The 18,724-nt window shown below is 42.1% G+C and overlaps 1 protein-coding gene across 3 annotated transcripts in view; it reads right to left on the reverse strand.

Moving 5' to 3' along the window:
• Fyn (FYN proto-oncogene, Src family tyrosine kinase) overlaps positions 1 to 18,724 on the reverse strand; it is a 206,250-nt gene that overhangs the window by 11,929 nt on the left and 175,597 nt on the right. For all 3 annotated transcript variants that reach the window (XM_048353931.1, XM_048353929.1, XM_048353930.1), the window contains 2 exons: positions 17,119 to 17,195; positions 16,867 to 17,020 (listed from right to left, as the gene is read on the reverse strand). In XM_048353931.1, the coding sequence (XP_048209888.1) occupies positions 16,867 to 17,020; positions 17,119 to 17,195 (231 nt within the window). The remainder of the gene's footprint in view (positions 1 to 16,866; positions 17,021 to 17,118; positions 17,196 to 18,724) is intronic.

Genomic DNA, 18,724 nt, shown 5'->3' on the forward strand with positions numbered 1-18,724 from the left:
TGATCCTTTAAATAAAAATGGCAAGGAGTGTTTCTCCTTTTTTGCACTTGTGAAGGTGTGTGGGGTGGTGAAAATAAACAATGTCATTTTTTTATTTTCTGAGAGAAAAATTCTGTAACTTCAGGTTTAAAAAAGACAATATATTAGCCATTTGCACTGCTCTGCTTTATTATTTTCTAATTTTATAGCCTAAAAGAAGGAAAATGATATGTAAACATTCTGAAAACTACTGAATGTCATGGATCTTTGACAGGGAATCATTTTCAAATATGTGCTTTGAATTATTAGCAGGATTTATTTAAAAATAAATTTAATCTTTATTAACTTACTAAGATGCAATATTTTCACAACAGCTACTTATACTGCTTTTGTTGAAAAGCACTGACACCTTACTTGAACCTATGAATTAACTAAAAGCAGGACAAAATTTGGCATCTCTGCTTCCACTTTGTATTTGTCTTTGTTCTACGTCATTCTGTCTGCATTTACTTTGCAATCACCCTGGGTTCCAGGAAGAATGGGACTGGTCAGTAGCATCTTTATAAGAAGGATGGAGGCAACTACCCAAAGGAAAGGAACAGCAGAATTTCTCCTTAGTACAAAACATCCACCAGGCAACAAAATCTTGTTTACCTAATAACCGACACCGTTCCCTCCAAGTGATGACAGTGATAATGATTTCTCTAGAACCCCACCATAATCATCAACCAGGCCACACTTGGAACAGGCCTATTTAAAAATTATGCATATCCTTCTTTCCCTGCTTCCCAGTTCTTTGTCTAGTCAAACCTAAACCTTATGTCTGTATATTGAAGATGTCTGAAGATGGGTAGAAGTGTTCAATTTGCTTTTCCTGTGGCTGCCCATGTAACACAATGAACCTCCTTTCTCTGCCCTTTACCATCATCTCTGTTTGGCTTACAGGCCTTAAATCTTCATCACCCTAACTCCAGTCTTCACTTGCTGGAGTCACCACTACCTGCCTGGACTCCTGCCTCTGATCAGACCTATGTTGCATCATTCTCCCACACCTTTTCTCTTCTGGTCCCCTTGACCCCTTCCCTTCCTCATTGGACCTCAGCACTAGCCTTCTCTAACTGACAGCATCCAGATGCTTAGAGCCACAGGACAGGCCATTTTCTTGTCACTTCTCCACTGCCACCCTATTCTTTCTTCACTCTTGGTCTAAAGTGATAGTTGTATGGGAACCTCTCTCTGACCAGTAAGACTGGGGTAGGTGTCTTGGCTCTCTATATGTTACTATCTACTGAAGTACAATGAGTCTGAGTCATCTAAAGTGTGTTTCTAGTAGAGAGATGGTGTCCTTCAGGGATGCAATGTCTTTCTGGATGGTCACCATGTTGCCAGTACTGAGCTCAGTCCCTGGGGCACAGAAGACTGTAATAGTTCTGAGTAGATGACTAAGTACTCAGTTGATTAGCCTTCCAATCTTCCCTTTCAGGCAAAACAGCCTTGATTTCTACCACTGGGCCATATTCCCAGCCTTGCTTTCTCTCAGAGCTTATTATCAGTCCCCTGGCCTCTGATGAATCTTCCTGTCTCTGGTGGCAGCACCAGTGTCACTAGCTGTCACCATATGGATACAGTTGTTGGCAATATTAAAACTGCCTACTACAAGGGAAAAGCAGCTCCTACGTACTAATGAAACTTAAAAACACCTGGAAGACCAGGCTGTTTTGTTTCAAATGCAATGTGTTTAGATCACCCTGGGTGTGAGTGATAGACCAGTTCATGGGGCTGCAGCTGGGAGGAGGGGTGGTTATAGCAGCAGAAAACAATGTGGCAAGAGGCCTGGGATAGTTACAGCAAGAGAAAGGGGGAAATCCTTTTCTTAACAGGCTGGAGTAATACCTAATGACTGGATAGTAATCATTTCAACCTCATGTAATCCTGATCTTTCTCAGTAGAAATTGAGCTAATAGCCATCTATGTTCCAAATATGAGATGGAGAGGTTGTAGTGTATTCAGTTGTATTTGTGGACAAAAACCAATGATAAACAACCTACCTACTGCTGAGCTGGTTTGCTCTCCCTTTCTACTTAAATACTTCTGGATTTTGGCAAGGTTCATATGGAGCTAATTAATAGCTCAGTTTGGACAGAATATAAAATAGACAAATGACTACTATATGTACATAAAATACAATCAAGTGTTACACTTGAGGGTAACTAGAATGTACACTAGAGTGGTTCTGTAAGGCACTTTACGGGATTTTGGTTTCTGTCCTAAATGTGACGGGAAGCCACCGGAGATGGTGAGTGGAAGCATGATGATAGCTAGCTACCTCATTCTTTCTCTTTGTCTTTAAACCATGGAAAGCAGCACATCACTACCTTGAAAATGACTGATGATTAGACAAATATGAAAGTATTTTGAGCTTTCAAAACTTCTGAAAAGCAATCATGACATTTCAAGGCCCATGGGTATCCACAAGGAATTAGCAATTGGGTAGATCAGGCTTCCAAAGTCACATGGCATTTTGTTTGTTTAACTATTGGCTATTATCACATTTATGCTACATTAGGTTGTCAAGAAGTTGAAGTTAACATACTCCAACCCTCTGTGAAGCTCAAATACTTCCATGAAAAATGAATTATTTCTCTAGAGTTTATTATTTCCTGGTGTTGTTCCTTTCTCTTTAAACATTTCTTCTGTCTCTACTGTACTGTCTTCTTCATTCTCCCACTCTAATTATGAGTTGCTTAGAAGCCTCAGCATTCTAGACATCTTTCTCCACTTACTCTCTTAGGAAATGTATCCTCCTCTTATGACTAATCCTTCCCATTCAGATGCCATCTTTCATCTTGGCTCCTCATTTCCAAACATCTAAGGGACCAAGTCTCTAGGTGTCTTAACTTTATTTCAAATCTACGTTTGCTTTTATACTAATCACCTTACTATATGTAAGGCTTATGATTTTTTTTCAAATTTTTATTATCAAACTGATGTACAGAGAGGTTACAGTTTCATATGTTAGGCATTGGACACATTGCTTGTACTGTTTGTTACCGTGTCCCTCATTCCCTCCTCCCTTCTCCCCCTTTCCCTCCCCCCCGCCCCATGAGGTGTTTATTTCACTTACACCAAACAGTTTTGCAAGTATTGCTTTTGTAGTTGTTTGTCTTTTTTTACCCTGTGTCAATTTTGATATTCAAGGCTTATGATTAATTTATAAAGTTAGCTCTCTATGACAGTCTAAGACTCAAATGGATTTTGGTTTATTTTTCACTATCTCCTTTCTATAGTTCAGATCTCCATTCTGCAAGGGAGAAAACATGCAAGAAGCTATAACTTGTAATTTTCTCAAAAGCCTCAGATCTAATCTGTCACTTCCTACTTTGATAGGTCACTCCAAGCTGTCCTTTCCTGTTTAAGCTCACTGCCAAAAGCTGAGCTGGGTCATCACCTCTTTTAAGACCTCCTGCCATGATACCTTGCCTTCAACTCACTGTCTTTTTCATTAGTCACTTTGTAAATTGCAGCTTCATATCTACCTCCTCAACCATACAGTAGAGTCCTTATTATATTAAATCAAAGTCTCACCTGGTTTCCAAAGACCCACATATTTGTTCCACTTGGTCCATCCTAGTCTAGTATGTATAGATAATCTAGTTTTAGCTTGCTTTCCTATGACCTATACCTTACACACTTGGCATGATTATATTTGCAAAATAATTTGCTTGTTTGGAATTTTACCTTTCCTTCCAGCTGCTCAGCTCAAGCTCTCCTTCCCTCTTGAAGTCCTCTTTAATAACTCCAATCGTCACGGATGTTGCTAATTCACCAGCAGTGAATGCTAGAAGCAGCAGCTTAATGCCAGATGAACCAGCCCCTACAATAACTAAACAGATACTAGGTGCTGCCTGATTGTCAGAGGTCATAAGTACTTTACAAATGTAAGACAGATGCTAATACTAGTTTTGGTCTACGTATGAGAATGAGGAACACGGAAAGGTAAAATGAGTTTTCAAAGTACCCACGTAGGAGACAAAGGATAAAAGACAAACGAATACAACAGCAATACTTACAAAACTATATGCTGTAAACCAACTGTACAACTCATGGGTGGGGGGGGGGAGGAAAATGTGGAAGGGGGAAGGAGAAGGGGGAAGATGAGGGAGGGGGTAACAAGTTTGATAAGAAATGTACATACTGCCTTATGTATGAAACTGTATCACTTTGACAATAAAGAAGTAAATTTAAATTAAAAAAAGAAGCAAAAAAGAAAAGACAACAACAACAAAGTACCCATGTACATAGTGGAGATGGGATTCAGATGGAAAGATACTGGATCCAGAGCCAGAGCATTTAAACACTATACACTATTCTGTCATATCTGGGCCTCAACCATAGCTATCTACTAGTCCTTATATGTGCTGTTTTCTAAATCTGCAAGTAGAGTATAAATCCTTTGAGGCTAGAGACCATACACCATACTTACATTACTCTAGAGTATCTTGCCTATAGCTGGTTTAACAGCAACCACTCAACAAAAGTTTTAGCTGAATAAAGAACCAACTCAGGCAGCAATTTATCCAACACCCTGCTGGCAAAAGAAATTATCTTCCTCTACACAGATTTTCTTCTAAACAAAGAAAAAGAATAATGAGAGGAATGTAACAATCTAATAAATTGTTCTTATCTCTTGGGAATTATTAGGAATAAAATCATACTCTTAGGCTTGCCTGACCAAATGCTCTCAGTTTTTAAGTGAAATAGGATGACCAGCCAAGTCCATGGTTAGGATGACCTACCCCAGGTCACGGTCCAGTTCATGGAGTTCTTTTACCCTTAGTGGTCAGGCAATCTACCTCTTATTTCCATCTTAGAAGCATTCAGTTACTTGGTGTATTTGAAGTCCCTTTATGTCTTAAGATGATGGTGGTGGCATTTCAGTGTTTAAAGACTACTGTGTATGTTCCCAAGTCCCCTTCTGCAGTAAGTGTATACGATTCAGCTAGGAAACAAGGAATGACTGCTCTTTAGTGACAATGCAAAGAGGCCCAGAGTTGGATTGGAACTGAGTGGTAACTTGTAGAAGCCAGGCCAATACGGTAATTTGGGAAAAGAGCTTCAGAGTTAAGCAGACCTGGGCTCACATGCTGGATCAGCAAGGCCTCCCTAGGTCTCCGTCTTCCTGGTTCTAACTCAGGGTTGAAAATAACCTCACAATGTTGTAGAAAAACGTGACAAAAGATGGAAAGGTCTCCACACAGTTTCTGGTCCCTAGAAATAGCTAAGTAAGCACAACTATGGTTGCACTTGGATAGTCATACATACATACATACACTGAATTGTGCTGGCAAATGTCACCAGCAATGTCAAAGCTCTCCAAACCTCAGGAAGAAAAGAAGTTGGAAAAAACAACACACATCACTCAATCAGAGAATTTACTGAGTATCCATTAATACTTAGTGTAGTGTAAAGCATTTCTGGAAAAAAAAATAAGCACAGGCTACCTCCTGTCCCGGGAGTTTCCAGGTAGCTGTGGGGAGCAGGGTAGTGCTCTCACAGTTCACAGCAAGCCAACAGAACAAAACTGTAGCACTGGCTTGAGGAAGAAGGCAGCATAGGAGAGAAAGAGGAAATGACCAGGGAATGAGGGTTCTAGTGAGAGGTGGTCACAAAGAAATGAGCAAGGGTCACCCACATCTTTCCTTGAGGCAGGCAGGGTAGGGCAGGGGCTGGAACAGGTCTGGAAGGGCCCAGCTCTTAGTGCAGAGATGGACTGTTGTCTTGTTTTCTGGTGATCAGGTCAATTCCTTAGCCTGTCTCAAGAGAAAATCCCGTCTGGCTAAAAGACTGGGCCAAAGTGGAGGAGGTAAAGCAGTATAAAATACATCAAATCTTCCCTACAAAGAAGACAAGTTGTGTCCTAATTGCATTTTCCAAGAGAAAAGGCATTAGCTTCAACAATAGATGTTTTTCTGAACCAAAGAGCCACCCAGAGTCTTCTTTAATTATAAAGCCACAAACTTTGTAAATTATTATGCCCAACATTAAAAAAATGTGCAGAATGGTTTACTCTGGGGAATAAAAGAAATCATGAACTATGTCAGTGACAGGAAACTGATTACAAGAGGTTTAGGGGGTGGGGGTAAACAAAAAGGTGGGACTAGGACAGGATATCCTGCTTAGACAAAAAAAATCAAAGCTGACCTGACCTGAAACTTTGTGGTTATTCAAACACAATGATCTTAAACTCAGTCTGTCAAAGCAAGTTCAAAGTTTTTACACTAGGTCAAGGGAATGCCTTTCAAATTTCCCAATTGCCTCTAAAGTAATACAACAGTGGCTCAGTTATTCCTGGTAACACATCCTGCAGAAATTTCTACTTTAAGTTCATAAGGGTTTAGTGCCATGTTTTTTAAATTAAAAATAAATGAGAAGTCAATGGTACAATGGGTTGGGATAATATTCCATCTAAAATTTGAGAATGCCATGGGCGGGAGTTTGAAGAGGAAAGAGATGGGGGAATAAAGAGGAGTGTTATTCCACTTGGGAGTAGAAGGAGGAGGTGTGAGTTAAGCCAAGGAAGGTAAAAGCCAAGGGCCAGAAGTTGGCCTTGAAATATGGCACAGTCCTAAAGTCTGATTGAGATGTGTCCCTGGAAGGAATACTAAAGCTAAGAGGGGTGAGGAGATTTCCAGGGAGACTCCAACAGTAAGGGCGAGAAGAAGGGCATCTATGGAAGACCCATCAATGGATATTAAAACGTAGCCCCAAACTAGAGGGAAGAGGGGAACAAACTCAGCCAGTGGGAAGGGTTAGGGTAAGGTTAAACTCTGGGCACTGATTCTGGGGTCTTGCAGCCACACTGGATAGGCAGGAAGGTAAACTGTGTGAGTGTGGAGGGGGGCGGGGGCATTCAATCCTTACTTGAAGATGACAATAAGCAGATGATGAGGTCCCAGGGGAGCCAAAAGATGAAGACAGGATGCATGGATGGCTTGTGTCTCCCATCAACTAACCCCTGCTAACCAGTGACAATAATCCAGGATAATTGGCCACATGAAAGGATGAAATTAATGGAAATTATGGGTACTCTTACTAAGGAAATCTGACAATGGCCAAGGAGACTTGCCCTCAAGAGTAGATTAGCTGGCTAGAGGGCTAGGTTAGAGGTTGTTTGGATGAACTCTGCTTAATATTCTAGAATTCCAGACTCTCAACAATTTCACTTAAGTCTTTCAGATTTCCAGGAATAAAAAGAGGAAACAATATCAGAATAAAACTTCTGATTCATAGTGACAATAGAATGGACACTATGTCTGTGATATTCAATGGAGAACAAGAAGAAAGGCTGTGTGGAGGGCACTATGACCAGCTGCTGGTGGTGAGAACAACTCACCTGAGCAATAAATGGATGTCTTGGATGTAGTACAAAATAGAACTGATCTAACCCCCCAGAAAGGGCAGTGAGTCTGAATCAGTCAGGCCATATTGAGCTAAGCAGCATAACGGCAGGAGGTTTGGGGAATGTTCTGAAAACATTCTCATCATGCTGGGGGCTTAGAGAAGTTGAAGAAAGGATATACAGAAAGTAAGTACCATTTTGGAAATGCTTTTCTAACTGTCCTTTGCCTACAACCTGGCAGAGTGTCTACACCTCTGGGACTCTCATGGGGGCGACCGACACTGTGCTAAATAAGCACCCTTCTCTGGTTGGAGGAAGCTTCACTGTTTTCATATGCACTGCCTGTTCCTGATTATCCAGATGATGCAAGTGCTGGTCCCTTCTGCCAGCAAAGTGAGACAAGGAAGCCAAGTGACATTTCTGATGTTTGATGGCAGTCTGCAGTTCCTATTTACACACTTTAAAATCACAGAGGGTGACCATCTGCTTCCTTTTTGACAATTATCAAGAAACGTGGGATGCACAGTACAAGGAACTTGCTCCTAACCATTCACAGATATTCACCAAATGGCCCTGCCCAAATCAGTACAAAGGAGAAAGATGACCACGTGGAACACAAAACAGGATTGCTGGGGCAAGTTGTGCCGATGAAGAAGAAAGGTGCCCAGAGCAGCAGGGCACTGGCTGACTTGTCCTGACACCAGGCCCATCTGTATTCCCCAGGCAGAAGGGTGGAAGTGGAAGAAATCACTCTCCTTCCTTTCTCCAATCATTTCTAATCTTAAAAAGAGAGACGGGGCTAGGGAAAGGTGATTGAAAGTCCCTTTTCATTTTAATCTGCCTTTTAACACACCCTTTCCAGAAGGGAAATGGATATTCTGTATAGTTCATCTCCATTTTCCTGCTGGTCTGACTTGCTCCCCTGACTATTAATCTGGGCGAGCAGCGCCATGGTAGCTTGGCAGATAAACAAAGCAGCCCTTCCCAGAACTGTGGTGGAAGCCTAAAGCTTGAGACAGCAGAATACAAATAAGGCAACTTCTGTCTGGTGACAGAGGTGCAACAACTCTGGCTCTGGAAGGCTCCATTACATACAACAGGGTGGTCCAGGCAGGGCCAGCTGCTGGGGAGTCCTTGCCTCTTTCCAGACATCCCTGGGAGGACAAACTCCCCTCCTGGGTATGGGGTGTGTCAGTGTGGTCATTTCTTGGTGGCTTTTCATGGCTCTAGTTGGGAACAAGCACATTTCCTGCTCTGTATTTGAAACAATGCCTGCATCGGAAAGGGTTTGTTTTGCATCAAAGGATGGATTGCTTTTCTAGCATGGAAAAAATTAAATTCAATAATTAATAGGGCTTTTCCTCCCCCTTACTCCCCTGACATTTGCTGTTCAGTCACGGTACACTGTGAGGGAATGGCAATGCTGTTGTTGACAGAGAACAAGAAATTCATGTGCTGATGGGGGCAGAGAGAGGGCATCTCATGGTGAGATCAGCCTTGATCTGCCACTTGATTACTGGGGCCTCAGAGGCGGCTGATTAATAATTCTGCAGGAGCCCTTGAGCTAGAAAGCAACACCCTGAGTTTAATAAACCCCAGTTGTAATACAAAGGGAGGACAGAAATCAAATTCACAGTTCAGCATTGTGAAAGTCAGAATCTGAAGAAACAGGGATCCATTTATTCCTTTTTGTCAACCTAGCTGCTTGTTTGTGTTTAATGGCTACTATGCTTGTGAATCCAAAATCTGATTATATTTAATTAGTACAGGCATCTGGGATTTCTAATACACAAAGAGTTATTAAAGTAACAAATCTTTCTAAAATATGTTCTCCAAGAAAGAATGTGTTAATTTATGCAGCAACAATTTTTAACATGAAATAATTAACATGAAAACTGTAACAATTATGAATTCTTCCAAGTCTAATTTATATGTGAATTTTCCTCAAGACAATAATCCATTCAATTTAAATCTACAATACTGGGAGCATTTGAACAGGCACATTTTTCTTCTTCTATTTGATATACAAATGAGCCATTTTCTACAAAGTTCCAAATATCCCTATTTCTTCATATATTGCAAAGAATCACTTTTGCTTCCGTGGAAAAGGTCCTGTCACTTAGAACCTCCACAAAAACCAAGCAACTAAACAAAAGGGTAGAACAATTTTATATTCCCGTTCTTCATAATATTCAAATGAGGAGAGAGTTATGGAGACAGATCCTCTGCATGGGAGAAGCTCTGATCAGGTGAGTGGGTCATCAAAGCCCCAAACAGCATGTACATGTACACAGGAGTGTGTGTGTGCGTGCACACGCGCACATGCGCAACATAGCTATTAATATTGATCAGATCAAGAATATAGGGCTGGAGATGAGGCTCAAGTGGCTGAGTGCCTGTTCAGTAAGTGCAAGGCCTTGAGCTCAAGTGCCATTACCACCCCTAAAACATTACTATTACTTCCAATACCCATTACAACTAGTTGCTACCCCCCACAATGAACTCAGTATTTGCTTTGTGCTATGTGCTGTCTATCCCCAGGGAAGCCATACAAAGACTCTATGATGCAAATAACTATGGTTACAACTGTGTTCAGAGGAAATGAAGGCTCAGAGAGGTTAAGTAACATCCAATGTCTAACAGCAAAATAGTGATAATTATAAGATTCACAGTAAAATAATTCACTTCATAGCTTATACTCAAACAATCCAGGCCTTGTCATCTTGGAAGGGAAGCAAGGTAAATGGGACGAAGGAAAGAGGTCTGGCTATCCAAAAAGATACTAAGCAAAGTGTAGCTGGGAGCAGAGGGAAGAAGTAAATAATGCCAGTGGCTTGTCCTTAGGCACCTTAAATGTGACTGACAGTAACCTTATTTCTTTTTTAAAAAAATTAATTATTCATTGTCAAAGTGATGTACAGAGGGGTTACAGTTTCATACGTAAGGCAGTGAGTACATTTCTTATTAAATTGTTACCTCTTCCCCTATTTTTTCTTCCACTATCCCCCAGTAACCGTATTTTCTAGAAGAGAAAGCTGAGGCTCAGAGGCTGCAGAATGCTCTAAGAATACAGTAGAGTGGGCATCTGGACATGGGGCTATTATCTAGCTCCAGAACTTCCCCAAGACAATCCTGAAGTGTGGTGGGAACCCCAATGAAAGAACTATTAAGTGTTGGAGGCTTTTAGAGCAGCTCCTGCAATACTTGAGTTCCATGGAGCACTGTGTACACTCAGAGATCAGGAGACCATCTCTCCACTGCTGTAACACAAATATTCATAGTCATATTCATCTATTACGTGCTCTGTGTTTTGTGTCCATGAAGGCTTAAGGGATAGCATCTCTATAAAGCAGCAGCGAGACTGGCTCCATGGATACCCAGGAGAATTGTTACCAGAGTTCCTGTAAACGTGAGTGTACATGTGCACAGGTGCTGACATGAGAAATGGCTGAGAATGCCAGCCTGCTACTCAGAGCTGGTAAGGTTAAAAGCAATATGAGCAATACTGAGATAGGGAAAGTTCTTCTTCTTCTTTTTTTTTTTTTTGGCCAGTCCTGGAGCTTGGACTCAGGGCCTGAGCACTGGCCCTGGCTTCTTTTTGCTCAAGGCTAGTACTCTGCCACTTGAGCCACAGCGCCACTTCTGGCCATTTTCTGCATATGTGGTGCTGGGGAATTGAACCCAGGGCCTCATGTATACAAGACAAGCACTCTTGTCACTAGGCCATATCCCCAGCCCAGGGAAAGTTCTTAACAAAAGTTAACAGGATAAAAACAAAGTCTTCCCAAGACCATAGTAGCTGCAGTTGACTTGTAGTTGTTCAAGGTAGAGAGTTGTTTGGGAGCAAGTAGACAATAGCAGAGCAGTGGCTGTCCAGATGAATAGGCTGGCTCAGGCTATAAAATAGTGAAATATATTTTTCTCTTAAAAGGTAGATTATTTCTCGGGGCTGGGGATATAGCCTAGTGGCAAGAGTGCCTGCCTCGGATACGCGAGGCCCTAGGTTCGATTCCCTAGCACCACATATACAGAAAACGGCCAGAACCGGCACTGTGGCTCAAGTGGCAGAGTGCTAGCCTTGAGCGGGAGGAAGCCAGGGACGGTGCTCGGGCCCTGACTCCAAGGCCCAGGACTGGCCAAAAAAAAAAAAAAAAAAAAAAAAAAGGTAGATTATTTCTCTATTAAAATAATTTTTCTCTTAGTTTTTCAAGGCAATAAGATCTTTCCCAAGAAACCCACATCAATCACAAGAATTAAGATCGTAAGAACTGATTTTTAGGCTGGGTGGTAGAGGCTCATGTCTATAATTATAGTTACTAAGGAGGCTAGCATCTAAAGATTTCAGTTAGAAGCTAGCCTGAGCAGAAAAGTCTATGGGACTCTATCTTCAATTAACCACCCCAAAAGCTGGACTGGAGGTATGGCTCAATGGTAGGTCACCAGCTATGGGCAAACAAGCTTAGTGAGCATGTGATGATCTGAGTTCAAGCCTGGTTCTGGCACACACACACACACACACACACACACACACACACACACACACACGCACGCACACACGTACATACGTATACACAGGTGACATAAGAAAAATTTTATAATCCCTTCAAAAAAGTTTTACAGATGGCTTAGTTAACTCTCACATTGATTATCCGAGGTAATTATTTTTTGTTATTTGCATTTTTTTTGGGTGGGTGATAAAAAATGAAGCCCACAAACATTCAGTCATATGCCTGAGGACACCTTGTAAGCATGCTTATAAGGGTAGCACCAAAAAAAATGACACAGTAACTATTCTCCCTTCACCAAATCTGTGGGGCAGTGACCACTGCTAACCTAAGCCTTCCAGAGTGACCAGCATTTCCAGTTGTAGAAATCCCACAGACAGGAGAGTGTATGTCAACAACTACAGCAGCTTTATTTATAATAGCTCCAATAGAAATTATCTGTAATCATCCTGAACAGCAGGATAGGCCAGCTATGATCCATTTGTGGTAGAATATTAGTCAGTCATGAGAAGGCAAGAATTACTGCTATACTCAGTAATGGATGACTCTCACAGACATATGGATGAGAAAGAAGCCAGACAAAGAGCAATACTCTACTATTCATGCTACTAATACTCTACAATACTCTATTATGCAATATATACCATACTATACAATACTCTACTATTCATACTACTAATTTTTGTACAATGAGAGAGGGAGCAGTGGTTCTCTCTGGGGCTATGACTGGCAAGGGTAGGAATGAGGGGGGTCTACTGGTGTCTGTCTTCCTGTGTGTGTGTAATTTCAGGAACATACACCTACATTAAAATGCATTGAGTTACCTACTTCAGATCTGTTCATTTTCCTGTACGTTATGGCTTAATAAAAAACAAGAACATTTCCACAAAGGCAAGTGATTTACCAGGTAAGCCTGGTCTATCTGAACTTGTTAGGCTTAAATCAACATTAGTCAGCATTTGACTACTTGAAAGCTCATAAAAGGAAAAAAGAAAACCACAACTCCGTGGAGAATTCTTCCACCTTTTCTCATGTGTTCTGTGAAGGAACAGTGGCTGGAGGAGTTGTGAGTCTCAAGAAGCAACATGCTGGATGGTAGTCACAGGACAGGTATGGTGTATGAAGACACACATATGGAAGATGCCTGCATGTCCAGGGTCCATGCGGGGTATGATTAACTCTGGAAGGATTCTAGGATTCCTGGTAGAGAAGTGGTTATGAGCCAATCTTGGGATAGGGTATAGGTGATATGAGGGGAGGGATGGGAGGCAGAGAAGCCAACTGTGGCAGTGGAATGAAGTAACACCTCACCTAGCCTCTCTGGGCTTGGAGGCACCACCTCAGCCACCTCCAATCCAACAAACCCCAAACTAAATTCATTCTCCTCTGAAAGTGAATTCTCTTTCCAACATGCTGTTGATATTTCCATTCTAATGATGACCTACAGTTACCTGCTTGGGGAATCTTTGACTCCTCTTTCCTGTTCCTGACTATCATTTGAGCCTTTCCTTTGCATCTGAAACCCACTCATAACAGTAACAACATTTATTTACCTCTTTATGAGCTGGTCCCTGAGTTAAACATGCTATACTCATTGTTTCACTTGATTGTAAAAAATGCACAAACAAGTAAGATGCCTTTCCTTCTTACAGATAAGCAATATAAACTATGAAAAATTATACAGCTCCAGGTCAGTAGACAAGGTTCTGCCCAACTTCATGTGTCCCTCCTTTTGCTTGATGAATACCCCTGTGTGGTCTTAGGCTTCTTCTTCATCATTTTCTTAAAATTCTGGAACTGGGGATTGAACTCAGAGCCTCACATTCTCACTTGGCTTTTTCCACTCAAGGCTGATGCCACGTCTCTACTACCCCCCACCCCCTGTGCTTCCCCCCCCCCCCCCGAAAAACTAGAGATAAAAGTCTCATGGACTTTCCTGCTTGGGCTACCTTTGAGCCATGATCCTTAGATATCAGCCTCCAGAATAGCTGGTGGTCTTGACTTCCCCTCTGATATTAGGCTTCTGCTCACAGCTCAGGGATAGGTGGAGGTGGTGAGATGGACAGGGTAGGAAGACATGAACGTATGAAGGAGCAGACCAATTGGACAGCTCTTATCCTGACAGTGCCTGTGCCCTGTAACATCATACCTCACTGTTCAGGGGTGACAGACATTTCAGTGCACCCTGAGATGAGAAATTCAGAACTATTTTGCCAACAATTGTCTTTCATGGTCTTAAAATATCTGTGTTTGGCATGTGTTGCTGAACACTTCCTGTACTGTCATAATCAAGATGCAGCATAGCTGTGGCCCATGGGTAACATAAAACCCTACTTGCAAATATTAGGCACATGGACCAGCTGTCTGAAGGAGCTGATTAATCCCCGGTAGAAACTTCAGCATGCAGCCTGAATGCCATCTGCAGAGTGCAGCAGCAGATACATGCCAGGCCCTTTCTGCTTTGTGAAGAAGCCAAGGCCCGGCAAACACTTGGGAGGAATTCCACAAACAGCTGGGTTGTCCCAGAGCCGGAAGATCAAAGTCTGAAACACTCTAGTACACAGACTTTAGGAGGTATCCTCTAAAACTTTCCCATAAAGTAAAGGGAAAGGAGACTTCTGACTAATCCTCTCTATTTTTACTTTCTGTTCTTTTAATCACTCTTGATAAGAGACTAAGTATAGTAGCTTAGGAAGGGGTGAAAACAGTAAGCCAGGCTATACCTAGATTCAAATTCTGGGCCTGCTATTTAGGAGCTGTGTACAAGGGACTATCACTTGGAGTCTATTCCTATTGCTTCGTTCCTACTGAACCTGCCCTTTCTCCCTCATAGGTTGGGGGTATTCCACACACTTACCACCTCCCACCCTCACCAAAAGACACTCCTTGTTCTCTGTTGAGAACATCATTTCATTTCTTTGAAACTCCTAAGGCTTCACAGGTTTTGTCCTCCATTTTCAAGCCCTCCTATTTCTTCAGCGCATTTAATTCACTTTACTGATCTCTTTTCTGTATTTGGCATACATTTGAAGATGTTTGGGAAAGGAAAAAGAAGAAAAAATCTTTCTAGGAGAGAAGAATGGAATCTTAAGTAAAGGAAATGCAGAACAAAGGGTCTGAGGCGTGTTCTTTGAAAGGAGTTCAGACAGCCGCTGGGGGTGTGACAGTAGAAGCTGGCAGGAAGGCTGTCAGGACAAACGGCCAAGCAAGGCTGCAGAGCTAGGGCTGAGGACTGTGGCTGCTGACATTAGAGCAAGCTAGTGAGGACACCACTCACCCAGGACCACCCCAATAAATGATGTGTGACTAAGTCCCATACCTGTTAACAGCCCCTGCCACAGCCTCTACTGTGGGGGGCTTCTGGCCTGCCAGATTTTGATTTACTAGATGGTTCAAGGGTGTTAACTGCAAATTCCACAGAATCTGAAGTCTGGTAAAAACAACAAAAACAACACAAAACAAAAAACCAACCCTGGATCTACGGGAACCCTTTCCTAGATCTAATATTTCAGGCCTTACAACCTTCACCCATGTTCCTTCCGGAGCTGAGGGGTGCATTCAGGCCAAGTTTCAGACGATAGTCACCTTGCCTCAAAATCACACCCATAATCCTCTCCCTACTGCCAGTGCCAATCAGAGCTGCTGTGTGCCTTTGGCTGGAGATATAGCATGCCATCTGCTTCTGTGTGTGTGTGTATGTGAGTGTGTGCATGCAAGCATGCTAACTGTACAGGCATTTGGCTCCAGGACAAGAACTGCCACATGTTGGGGATATTCAAATAGCTAGACATCTGACCAACATGTAATTTAGCTTCCGGACATTATCTATATTAGCCAGTGTCTTAGTTTAACACTTTCCTCCATCATTCAAGTTAGATAAAAAGAGAAAAGAACGACAGGAATGAAGAATTAAAAGGAAGAGGAGGAGAAGGAGGAAAATAACTGTGGAGAGCCATTATGAAACTAGTAGAAGCACTACTCTGTAATATACTCCAGTTACTGCTCAGTCTGACTTGAAATGACCATGCTTTGGTTACCACTGAGGAAAGTTTCCCCTTGCCTCATTTAGAAGCATTACGATTTACACAAGAGCCTATAGTTGACTGCAAACAGTCTACTTCATCCCACCCATTTGATGGTACTGTGTGACAATCCAGGAAGAAGGACTATCCCTGGGAACTATTCTTGTTGTAGGAACCCCCCACAAGCTTCCATAATGGGTTGGCTGTGGATTTGGTGTATATTATACTTATTATTTCTATGAACCTTTGTAGGGGCTGAGGTGGAGACAGATGAGGAAAGAAAGCAGGGATTTTCGAGGGACTGCACTGTTAGGTAACAGTTCCCTACATCTTGTCTCTACCCTTTCTCTCCCTGCTCTGGACTCATGAGGGCTCTGCAAGGGACACCTTGGGCTTCTGGCTAGGATAACAAGGCAGGACACCTGATGGCTGGTTGCAGAGCAAGGTGTGTATTAAACCTCATGTATTGCTGCTGCCTCTCGACCAGGAGACTCTCCTCACTGACTTCTGTTGCTCACTCCCTGCCCTTTGCCTTTCAAGTCTCAGCCCACTACTGCTGAGAGCTCTTAGTCACTGTACTCCGCCCTGTTACTTTTAGAGTTTTAAAACACCTTACTGATTCCTTTATGCCCCTTCTCACTTTGAGTGTGCACCCTGTTTTCTGCTGGGACCATGACTGAGTGAAGAATGAGTTATTACTTGATAGATTTCTTGGTATTCCAGAGTCTTCCTTCTCCCAAAGCATAGTATATCCTAAGCCTAAATACTGCCAGGAGGGCACACCCTATGTGCTGAAAAACATCTCATCCATCTACTGGACAATGGAGCTGTTAAACTCCTGCCAGATCAAAGAGCAGAAAACCTAGCTGAAGGTTGTTTCTTTTTAGTGGAAAGGTAAGGAGAAAAAGGTGCAGCTATTAGCAAAGATGCCATCATATGCCATCATTACTCAAGTGATCACCTTGTCTTGCTGTGTACTCATTGTCTTCAATCAGCCGGGCCAGCCCAAAGTCAGCAATCTTGCAAATTAGTCCATTCCCCACCAAAATGTTTGCTGACCGCAGATCTCTGTGGATGTAATTCATGCGTTCAATGTAAGCCATTCCTGCAGCAACCTGTGTACATCCAGGAACGAAGACAAGTATGTTACACAGTGACGATGTATTTACACGTACTACATCCATGGCAAAAATCAAGGGACTTTGGGACGTACCTGTGCTGCCATGTCAACAAGATTTGGTAATTTCAGGGCTCTTCCTTCTCCATCTTTTAAGAAATCAAGTAAACTCCCTATAAATGAAGCATAGAACAATTTTAATTTACTTTGAAAGACAAACATTTCCAACAGAGAGCTGTGTTTGGTTTTCTTTTCACATAACTAGGGCTTGAACTCAGGGCCTCTTGGTTGGTTTACCATTTGAGCAACTTTCCCAGTCCTTTTTCTTTTAGTGTTTTTAACACAGGTCTTGTGTTTTTATTTATTTATTTATTTATTTTTGTGAGTCCTGGGGCTTGAGGCTCAGGGCCCAAGCACTGTCCCTGGCTTCTTTTTGCTCAAGGCTAGCACTCTGCTACTTGAGCCACAGCACCACTTCTGGCTTTTTCCATATATGTGGTGCTGAGGAATCAAACCCAGGGCTTCATGTATAGGAGGCAAGCACTCTACCAATAGGCCATATTCCCAGCACAAGGTTTTTTTTTTTTTTTTAAATGCCAATTCTGGGGCTTGGATTCAGGGCCTGAGCACTGTCCCTAGCTTCTTTTTGCTCAAAACTGGAACTCTACCACTTGAGCCCCAGCACCACTTCTGGCCTTTTCTGTTTATGTGGTGCTGAGGAATCAAACTTGGGGCTTCATGCATGCTAGGTAAGCACTCTATTGCTAAGCCACATTCCCAGGCCCCGTGTTTTAATTTTTTTATTTGGGTGTGGGCTAGATGAGGCCTATGATCCTCTTACTTTCAGTTGTTAAGTACTTGGGATCACAAGCATACACAACCATGGAAGTCCCTGTGCTTGGTTTTCTGACTTTAAGTAGTTGAATGGAATGATTATATCAAAGGGGAAAAAAAACATTTTTTTTTTTTTTTGTTGGTTGGTTACTACTGGGTTTGAACTCAGGGCCTTGAGCTTGCCAGGCAGAAGATTTACTACTGAGCTATACCTCCAGCTCCCCAAACCACGTTTATATTAAACAACAACACAACAACTAAAGTAGAAAACATGAAACATTCTATGCCTTGAGAAGCAAATTGTACCTTTTGAAAATAAACAGGATTGATTTCATTTTTAAGGGTAACAGCAAAAATTTGCTAACACAAGAGGAAATGGAATTCAATCTCCCTCTAAGTCACAAAGATGAAGACATGAGGAACTATTGCTTTTTAAAATCATTCCTTAATCATCCCTGTGCAAAGGGATGATTAAATATATAGTCCAGTGAAACAATCCAAAGATGAGGTCCTAGACAAGCAGCTATAATAGCATAACTAGGGAACCCACAAGAAATGCAAACTCATAGGTCCCATCAAAGACACTAATGAGTCCAAAACACTTAAGGTCAGGTCCCCAAACCTGTGCCTTCAGAAGCCCTCTAGGTGATTTTAGCACAAGGCAAAGACTGTGAATCATTCAGCTAGCTTACCTACAGCTTTTTAATCAAAGAAGAAATGACATATCAGAGGAATATGGGTGGGCAAGCACCTCCTTTAATTAGATCACAGCCAGCTAAGATTTGAGTCAGACATCTGAAGCAGAATAGATAGTCCTTGAGAATCATTTCATAATGCTGAATGGAGAGAATTGGAACTAGCACCAAGG

The sequence above is a fragment of the Perognathus longimembris genome, chromosome 9 (genome assembly GCF_023159225.1).
Source record: "Perognathus longimembris pacificus isolate PPM17 chromosome 9, ASM2315922v1, whole genome shotgun sequence".
In the NCBI taxonomy this organism is placed as follows: Eukaryota; Metazoa; Chordata; class Mammalia; order Rodentia; family Heteromyidae; genus Perognathus; species Perognathus longimembris.